The 10136-nt window shown below is 36.3% G+C and overlaps 1 protein-coding gene across 1 annotated transcript; it reads right to left on the reverse strand.

Moving 5' to 3' along the window:
- Positions 1-460: 460 nt before the first annotated feature.
- Positions 461-9750, reverse strand: GSTCD (glutathione S-transferase C-terminal domain containing; the record flags this gene model as incomplete). Its single annotated transcript, XM_029085227.1, has 4 exons — positions 9322-9750; positions 7221-7682; positions 1263-1517; positions 461-554 (listed from the first exon to the last, which is right to left on the reverse strand). Coding segments are annotated over exons 1-4 (1222 nt in total), but the record flags the coding sequence as incomplete, so codon positions are not given.
- Between the last annotated feature and the right edge of the window lie 386 nt (positions 9751-10136).

The following is a 10136-nucleotide window of genomic DNA, read 5'->3' on the forward strand; positions in this document are numbered from 1 at the left end:
CCTACAGGGCAGGGAACACTGCCACAAAAGGGAAGACTCACTCATATGTAGCTACCAAACTTTGCTAATTAATATTATTCTCATTAGAGTAAAATCAGCTGCTGCTGCTTTGGGAGACACAGTCCATGTACAACATTAACGCCAATTATATTAAATGTAGTCAGAATTTACTGTCCTAGAGACGAAAAAAAGTTCAAGAAAGTGGAAAACAGTGAGGAAAAATATGGTACAGAAATAAAGGTCAAGCTTTTATTCCCAGTTCGGTCACCAGATGTTGATGACATGAGGGAAGTCATCTCACCATGTGTCCCAAAAAGGCTGAATTTTAAAACAGATTTAAAACTGCTTACAGAGCTCTGAAATACATTGAAAAGTGACATACTTTCCTACGAAACAGTTAAGTAGCTTTAGGAGAAGGTAGCACTGTTAAATACATCCACACATATATAAAAACCCTTACCTTCTCCAGGACTGACTGCAGATGGTAGACTGGTCCAGTCCAGGGTCCAACTGGGACATGGATGAGGAGAAAATTTTGCTTCGATACCATTTTCCTATGTGAAAGGGAAAAAATTGTGAAAAAAATTAAGACCCTGATCCTTTACCCACTGAAGCTGGTAGCAAAATTGCCCCTGAATTTAATGGCGTAAGATCAAACTTTGCAACACTTTCAGCGTAACTGAAATTAAACAGGCAGCTGACTCTACATTATATGGGATTCCAATTATGTATTTCTCTCATTTTCACAAGAAAGCCCTGCTAATTTTTGTTAGGAAATGCTGTCAGCCTCTATGCAAAAAATACTGAGAGGTATGGAACATGATGGAGAGTTTTCTTTAACAAAACTCATTAGGTTTCCCAGATGTTCAAAGCTCTAATCAAACAGTAAGAAACCAACAGAAATGATCGCATAATGAAGCCAAACATAAAAGCAATGGTTTTTGTCACCCTTTATATAGATATCTTTAAAAGAGAAATACAATATTGCAATTCAAATGAAAAGTTACTTTGATGATTCAGAATTATCGATAAGGCTTCCAGCAGTCCTATCTTTGCTCAGTTCTTGAACTGATCAAACATCATAACAGAACAAAAAAGCAAAATCACTTCGAAGTCAATGCATAGCAGACAGAAGACGAGCAAAATGTATTAAAATGTTCAAGGCTGTCAGACTTAGCTTCTGCAATTCTAATAAATGTCACCTATTCCAAATCAAATAGAACATTACTATTAAAAATAACTCATTAAAAAGCTTAAATTACCTTTAACTTAGTCATAGTTGGCCTTGGACCACCTATAAAATTACTATCTTCATTCTCCTCTTCTACTTCATCAGGAACTGAAGAGAGGTCTTGTAGCTCGTCCTCTGGAGCAGACATCAGCTCTGGAAGCTGGAGAAGCTCCATATTGCATTTCCCAGCAGCTTTCTTTACTCCAGGTACTTCCTGAACTCTTTGATACCAACTGGATATCAGAGGCAAATTGACCAGATTTTTGCCTTGCTTTTTGCTGTAAACCTAGAAAAATAAAACAGAAAAGTTACTTGCTACTGCTCATTTCTTCCTATAAGCCACAAGAAGGCAAGAACTACAAAAGTAAGCTCAGCTCCATGCCAAGCATGCTTACCCATCTCATGATGCTAATACAAAAAGCGAGTTAGTTAACAGCTCAGGCTTCCAGGTGGAAGAGCCAGGTGGCCATTTAGACTTTATCTGTAATTCCCATTTGCTTAAGGAGAAAAGTTTACCTGACCAATTTCAATCCTAATGTCAGGCAGTAACAGGAAAACACAATTTAAATAATATTCTTAATTATCTGTTATTTCCTAACAACAGAATGATTCATTTTGGTTGGTAACCAAAAACCAAAAAACCACAAACCCACCAACCAAGCAAAAAAAACCAAACAAACCTCAACCAAAGACACGCACCAAAAAGCAAAAAGTCATTTGCAATGAATACTGAACTCTAAGGAAGATACTTGGTACCTGAATGCTCTTCCCTCCTGCAAGCACCCTGCAGCCCTTAAAAGCTCATCCACTGACAGCTGTTTTGCTGGCAACTAAAAGCCTGAAATACCTTTGACTACGTTGTAACAGCAAAACAGGCACAGGCGTACACTGTCCCATAGTCTTTATTGATGTTTCTGCACTACATCTGTGAGTCTTTTTTTTTTTTTTAACTAGTACTGAATCTAATTTTTTTTTATCATATATTTACTCAAACTTTTTTATTATCTTAAATTCATATTTTTATATCAACATGGTAACCAGTACATTCCTTCTCTAAATATACATGATGGTGAGATTAAGTGGCCTTTAATACAAATTATAATTTTAAGTGTAAAATAAAAAAAATTCTTAAGACAATGCACATATTATAAAGAAGATACACAAATCAAATTTTTACATGAAGACTAGCTAATTTTTAAAATTAGCTAGTGCTAATTTTGGTGCATTTGGTGAACTGAAGTAATTTTTGCTCAGGTTCCTAAATGTTTTAGAACAGTAAAGATCACCCTCTTACAGGAGAGACTGTGAATTCTCCATCCTTAGAGACACTCAAAATCTGAGTGGACATGACCCTGGGCAACCGGTTCTGCTCTGAGCAGCAGAGTTAAAACAAGGTGATCTACAGAGGTGCCCTTCAACTCCAACTATTCCAACCTCAATTATTCCATTACGCTGTGCCTGCTTTAAGCAGAACATTAAAAATCAGGATTCCAGGAAAAGGAAGGCCATGCAAAAACCTGCACGTATCTGTCCTCAGCGTGGAAATAGGAATTGGTAAAAAACACTTGAAATGACACAAAATTTCAAGCAGCTTTCTTGCATGCTGTGTTTATAATGTTCTTAAGGTAATCACAAGTAATTCATAATAGCTAAAGGAGCAAAAGGAGGATGAACTGTGTAATTTCAGTATCTAATTCAATATCCTAATAATAACACAGGCAGAAATACATTAATTCCATTAAGGAAGAAGTATTTTGGAAAGCAATTCTAAGAGGAACTGTTACACTTGATAACAAGAGTTCTAAATTGTAAAAGTGAGTAGTGGTTTCTCCCAGATGGAGAACAGAGCTTTTGTTACTCTTCTATTAATGTTAAACAGTTACAAGCAATAGAAAGCATAAAAAGCTAACCTCAGAAGATAACAGAAATGGAATGAGGTAATGAGAAAGAACTCTTCAGCTTTATTATCTTACTTTTGGTAATTATAATTACAATCAGTTAGTCAGGTCTCCTCATATTTATTGTATGATACTTTCCAGACACATACCCATTGAAAGCTTCATTATTATTTACACTCTAAAGCAAAGTGGCAATGCAACTATAATGATTTTTTTTTTTTAAACCTAATCCAGGAAGTCCAGTTAAGTGATAAATAACATTTTAATACAGAATTAAACTCTGGCACTTCCATCAACAAAAGCTGTTTCAACCCACTGCCTGCAAGAAGCCTTCACGTGCAAGTTATTAAATTTGGATGACAACTGTAGGAATCAAGGTATAATTACTTAGAAAACTGATCATTCACCAGAGAATAGAAATAAAGCAACATTACTCCCAGAGCTCTTATAATGTAAGTAAAAATGAAACCGAAAGCCAGTTTTTTAGGAAAATCCTTGGTGTGAGTTAACAAAAGCTTATTATATGATGTATCGTTCATAAGCAGCAGACCAGCAGGGCTCAAGGGTCACATATGAAAAGCAAATAAATACAGCACTCTCAGCTGCTCATGGTACATCTACAGAACGATTTCAACTGGATTGCTGAAATCAATTAAGCATCTGATCCGTAAATCTTCTCATGCCTAGTACCAGTAAATTGAATGTTACTGTAAAAAGTTAGGCCTTGAAAAAACAAAGATGACTGAAATACAATAATGTTTTTAAAAGAGTAGGAAAGCATTTTGTCTGACTACTTCGCTTTAGTATCATTCACACAGAAGTTGCTGTTAATTCTCAGTCATGTGATTTGCAAAACGAACAAAGCAGCAATGAACTGATAACCTTTTCTGTAAAATAACTCATCATCTTAATTCAAAGGTAGCCATCTGAACCTACTTTTGGACTCCCATATTGCTATCATCACACAGAAGTCCACTGTAGATTATGATCTTGGTTAAAGACGTTATAAATCTGACATCTGTCAAGTATTAATGTTTATTAGTAATTATCTTGATTTTAGAGATCATTTCTCTGAATCTGACTGACAGCATCTTCTCCAGGAATTTCATTTGTTTTCAGACACCATAAGGCAAATTTGGCAAAACAACCTGCAAAATCGAAATGCAAATACCATCTTCACTTGAGCTCTTCCTGGCAACACACACCAGCTTAGCTATCAATCTCACAGAGTAATTGCAGGAATACTGGTAGTAGGCAACCTCATTGTATCATTTTATTGTCATAGGAAATAAAGTTACAGTTGTCATTTCCTTTATTCTTTTATGTGTATGCTTCCTCATAATACTAAGTACACAGATTGTGCTGAGCAAGACTCTCATACAGACTTGCCACAGAAGTTTTTCCCACTGTAAAATTAGTTCTGAAGCTGAGCTCAAGTCACTGGCATTATTAAGCCCTACTGCTTTCCAGAGGTGAGAAAAGGTTAGACGTAGAAGGGGGGAATCAGGAAGGTGTTAAAAAAAAAAGTAAGTAAAAATATCAAATTGCATGGCTTTATTAGGCTCAAAACATATTTTGATATATTTTCCTAATACAGATGTTAAGATATTTGTACAACAGAATATGCAAGACACTGGCACTTACTAGATAAATGCTATAAAAAAAACAATAAACACATTCTCAGATCCAGGTAAATTTTGTACAAATTGAAAGATCTGATTCAATAACCAAGTGACTAAGACTCTCCCTAAAAGAGAGGTGAAATAAGCTTTTAGTAGAGCATTGATCTAAAGGTACAGAGACATGAATATTTTACTGATTCAAATTACAGTCAAGTTGACATAACCAATAGCCTGGCAAACTACATCGTGGAGTGCAGGAACTTCTCAAATGAGCTCTGCCACTTGTGACAGTGTTTCTGTAATGACATTCTATGTCAAGGAGCAAAGACTTATTCCCCAGTTTTCCACACTCCATGTGGTGCCCTGACTGCCAGCTGTGTCAGTGTTTTTCCTGTTTTATCTTGGTGAAACTCTTTGAAGGTTTCAAATTCCTCCATACACAGACTGGGAGACCTTTTGAGATCTCTAAACACATGACAAGACATAAAATAGTCCTACACTCAGAATGAAATTTTGCATATACCCACTATATACAGTGTCCATATTATTTGCTAGCACACACTGTTATTCCTCATTGTATTGTGAAGGAAAAAGACCAGGATAAAGACAAATGAAAACAGCCCACTGCTGTTTGTCCAGGATTGGGAACATGCTAGGTTGACTGCAAAGGAAAAGAGACAAAGGCATCTTTGAATAGACCACACTCTTGGCATTTTCAAAATACTTGCACAATCTGACAGGAAAACATTTAACTCCCCTAAGGGCAAGTGTGGACTTTCTATCACTATGTTATAGGACCATACAGGTAAGACAAGATTCTATTAGAAAAAAAAAATTAAGCAGCCAATCTGATATGACTGCAAGGTGAATCATATTTTTTCAGTTATAAGCTTCATTCCAAGAGCTTCTAGTAACGTAACCTTTTCCAAGAAACTTCTCCTTTCACTGCAGTAAATAAAAGACCTTCCACAAACTGGAAAACAGTTTAGTAGTAACAATACTACGAATGACAAAACTACAGATTACTGAAGTTTCAGGGGCCAAAGCACATCCCAGAGCAGCTGGCTCCCTAGACACAATACCTCATTTCTGAGTAGTGATCAGTCCTTGCTTGAAGAAGAATAAAGATTCAGTTTTATAAAAATAAAACTGCACAGAAGAATAAAAGGTTTGCTGATAATATAGGTACTGTGCTGTCTTAGATGCCTATCTTTATCTAGAAATATGCAATGAAACTGGCTTATTTTGTGGGAAGGCTTGATAAAAGGTATCCATTTGAGACGGACTAAAGCTGGGTTGGCTACACAGGAGTGTTTCCTCCCAAAGAAGTCATTTCTAGGAACTAGAAGAAACCAACAGCAGAGATTAAGAATAACTAACCTATTATAAGGAGAAATAAGCAAATTGGAAGTCACAGTGCACTGTCTTTTAAAAAAAAAAATCTGTACACAAAAAAAAAAAAAAAATTCTCAAGAGAATCTCATGAAATGACATACCAGCAGCATAAACAAGGGAGCTTTTGGAAGTCTTCCCCTAGTCAACACCCACCTCTCCAGCTCTAGTATGCGTACGGCGAGTCAAGGATTTACACCTCTAAAAAGCCACCATAGTCCCTGAATATCTCTCTCTCTCCATTCACTGCCTCCCAAAAAGGCTTTCTTACTTTCCAAGAAGGTACTTGTTTTCTTTTAGACATATCTGCCCATGTCAGGATAAAATTACATAGAGCTTCAAGTCTTCACTGAAAAGAATTCCAATTCAGATAATATCCATGTAGTAAAGGTACAACAAACTGGGCAGTAATTAATTTTGCCTCGCCCCCAGAATACAATGAAACCAAAATTTAAATAGGTTCATGCTTACCTACTTTTCTTCTATGCCTATTACAATGTACCTTAAGTACCCATTTTATATCTCTCATGGGGGACATCCCTTATAGCATTTTAAAATTATTATTCTATTGTCAACTCTCCCCCTTTTTAAAATTTGCAATTTATGATGGAATCAAGATTCCAAATCTCAAAAAATACCTCATGGATAACGTTATCTCATTGAAGTAAATATCCACTGAGTCACGGTCATAAATCCAGTACACTAATTTCAAGCAGGAAAATAGGTTCGTGCTTACCTTCTTTTGCTTTATGCATATTAGAATGTACTTTAAGTGTCCATTTTAAGTATTTTCATGGAGGAATTTTCTGGGCAACTTGGTGTCAAAACATTTCAGCACAGTATTTTAACAGTTAACAGTGTTTACTAAGTATTGATATGCTATGTATTTAAAAGCCATTTTGATGATCTCATCAATCCCTGTTTTTTGTTTATACAAAAACAAAGACAAATCTTCTGGTTCAGATTAAGTTCACACTGGAAATGCCACAATATATTTTAAATTAACACATTTTACAACTTTGCAGTTCTTAAAAAAAACCATACACTACTTAATATTTACAGAACCTGTCATCTTACCAAGAACTGATGGATGCATGGGAAAAGCACTATATCTGCCAAGGTAAAATAAAGCCCTTCTGCAAAAACGTGGTCCAAAAGTGGCAGATCAGAGGTTTTCATTCTCCTGATGTGAGAGGCCTCCCTGTTGACTGCATCTGATACCTCCTGGACAAGTAGCTTGGAGAAAGCTATGCTCAGTTCCAAACTTGGGAGTGGATGCTCATGTATTTCCACTGTTTTTCCTTCCTCTGTTGCTTCTTTACCAAATACAGGCACTGCAGCCTTGGCACCTGCCTTCTGTTGTTGAAGTTTTTGCCTTCGAATTTTGTCATCATTATGTACTCGGACAGGTTCTCCAAGCTTCCTTTCAAGCTGTAAAATGTCAGGAGGAATAGTGTGACAGTGCTCAGGAGACGCTGTCAAAAATCCTTCAACAGCCAGAGGTATGCTGATCTCACAAAGTCTGGTCCACTGGCTAACCTGTCAGATAAATTTATATAATTAGTGTCTATAGAAAGAGAAGCAAAATCCATGGTACCTTTTTGTATACTTTAAGTAAAGAAATTACAGTAAAAGGTGGTAACTCCAGCTTTTAATAAATTCTTTGATAATCTTAGAAGTTCAAGTGTTTGGTATTACTTTTGCAACAGCAGAATTAGGAAGCTAAATTTTATATAAAACAGAAAGAACAGTTACCCAGTATAGCATATTTTCATTCCTTATTATTGGCTTAAGATTAGGGTGGCTGCATAACTAATGAGAAGCAAAGCTATGATCAATTTATATCTGTCATCTCTACCAAGTGCTGGTAATAAAACCAGAAGATTACACCAAATAGATTTTGAGCACATTTATTTTACATAAATGCATTATATTATTAATGGTTTTTCAGCATGCAACATCAAAAAAACTTTAATTTAACTGAACACCACCTTAAAAAAAATTACTTATATTTTTCATCTTCTTACCCTTGTCCTCTTTTTCTTATTATTTGTACTTACAGGTCCTATAACTTTTCAACTCTTGTCTTTTCTTATTCAGTTTACTCATTTTGCAGCCATCTGAAACATGGAATCAAGTCTTCCAGTAGTTCTAAGAAGAGATTAGAACCAGAGGTTTCTGGAGGATGTTGGGGACAATTTCTTTATGCTAGCGCTAGATGGACGAACACAAAGATATGCTTCCCCAGATCTGCTACTCACCAGCAGGGATAAATTGAGTTGGAGGCACAGGAATCAATGGCAACCATGGATGTAGCAACCATGAGATAGTGGAATTCAACCTCCTGAGAGGAGCAAGGCAAGTCTGTTTGGATGAACTGCCAGATGAGTAAGCTGCTATCCGACAAATGGGCTGAAGTATCAGCTCAAAGGGTTGTAGTGGTTAATGGTTCACACTCTACCTGAAGGTCAGTTAGAAGTGGAGTTTTTTAGGGGTCTGTGCTGAGGCCTATCCTATTTATCACTCCCAATGACCTTGAGGGGAAGATGGAATACACGTACATCAAGGATGACACTGAGTTGAGTTGAGTGGAGCAGTCAATAAACTCCAAGAAAGGGCTGCCTCTCCAGGCTCGAGAATGGGCTGACAGGAACTTCCCGAAACTCCGTGAAACTTCCCGCATCTAGGACAGACTAAAGCCCTGCAAGGTTACAGGCTGGGGACTGACTACCTGGCCAGGCAGCAGCTCTGCTGAAAAGACTATGGACATCTCGGTGAGCATAAGCTAAACATAAGCCAGCAGCGTGCCTTGGCAGTGACAAAGGCTAACAGTACATGGTGCTCTTGAAATCAAAATTAACAATAAATTAGGTATTCCTTAGTTTACTTCAAACTGGGAGAGTTCATAACTCATTGAAACTATACTGCTTGACATGAAACAAAGATCTGAACCTTTTTTTTGAATCTTAAGGTTCTTTTTGTGCTGATAAAAAGTAGTATTTTTAAAAAGAATAATTTTTCATCTTTATTCCAAAATACAGATATTTCTCCATTAAGGAAATTTCATTTTCTAAGCAAATTAAGTTTCTTACTAAAAGAATATTATGAGTCTACTTCAGAGTACTTATTTGTTATAAACAATTCTATTAAAGTATCTAAGAGAAAGAGATGCACTCACTTCAGCACAGGCTTTTAAGCAGGTCTTCTTAAAGCCTAAGAGTTCCAAAACATCCTTTTTGGATGGATCTGCCTCATATGTTTTCTGGATTATATGCCTTAAGACAACGGAAAGCCCAGCTCGGCAGAACTTGCCATCTCTCACGACAACAGCAGGTAAACAACAGCTCTGCACAACCAGTGGAAGCTGACATCTGGAGATTAAATGGACCTCAAGATCACCAATGAGGTTTTTTCGGATAAACTGATCATCCACATTTTCACCAGTCGGCACTAAGAAAATTTTGAATAATTTGCAGTCACAGTAGGATAGCAAAAACAGTGAAATAGATGTATGAAGAGGAAAGATACTATCTCTGTACTGATGAGAGAAACTCAAATATAAATGTTCTTCAGTGACACTATCTTTCATCTTCTTCCTGAGCTGAAGTTCCTGAAATAGAAATCAGAACACAACGTTCATAAAAGGATACAGAATTTAGAACAAAAAAAGAGGGTTTGAAACAGTGGTCCTTCCACTATCTGCTGAAACTGATTTTAACATAAGACACTATTAAAGACATCTTCCCTGAATAAGTGGACTGCAAGTCCTTCTTGAGAGAAAAGAATGGTTTTACATATACAACCTCTTCACATAGCAATCACTGATAGGGAAATTATCCGTCTAAAAGGTTTTTTTTTACACTTTAGCATATTTCTGACATTAAACAGAATATACAAAACCAAAAGAAAGTATTTCCTTTTAATTTTTTTAGTTCGTAAACATTTTATAGCAAGGCTTTAAAAAAAATAAAATCAATAATCTCGCATCACATT

The sequence above is a fragment of the Antrostomus carolinensis genome, unplaced genomic scaffold (genome assembly GCF_000700745.2).
Source record: "Antrostomus carolinensis isolate BGI_N321 unplaced genomic scaffold, ASM70074v2 scaffold32635, whole genome shotgun sequence".
Taxonomy (NCBI): Eukaryota; Metazoa; Chordata; class Aves; order Caprimulgiformes; family Caprimulgidae; genus Antrostomus; species Antrostomus carolinensis.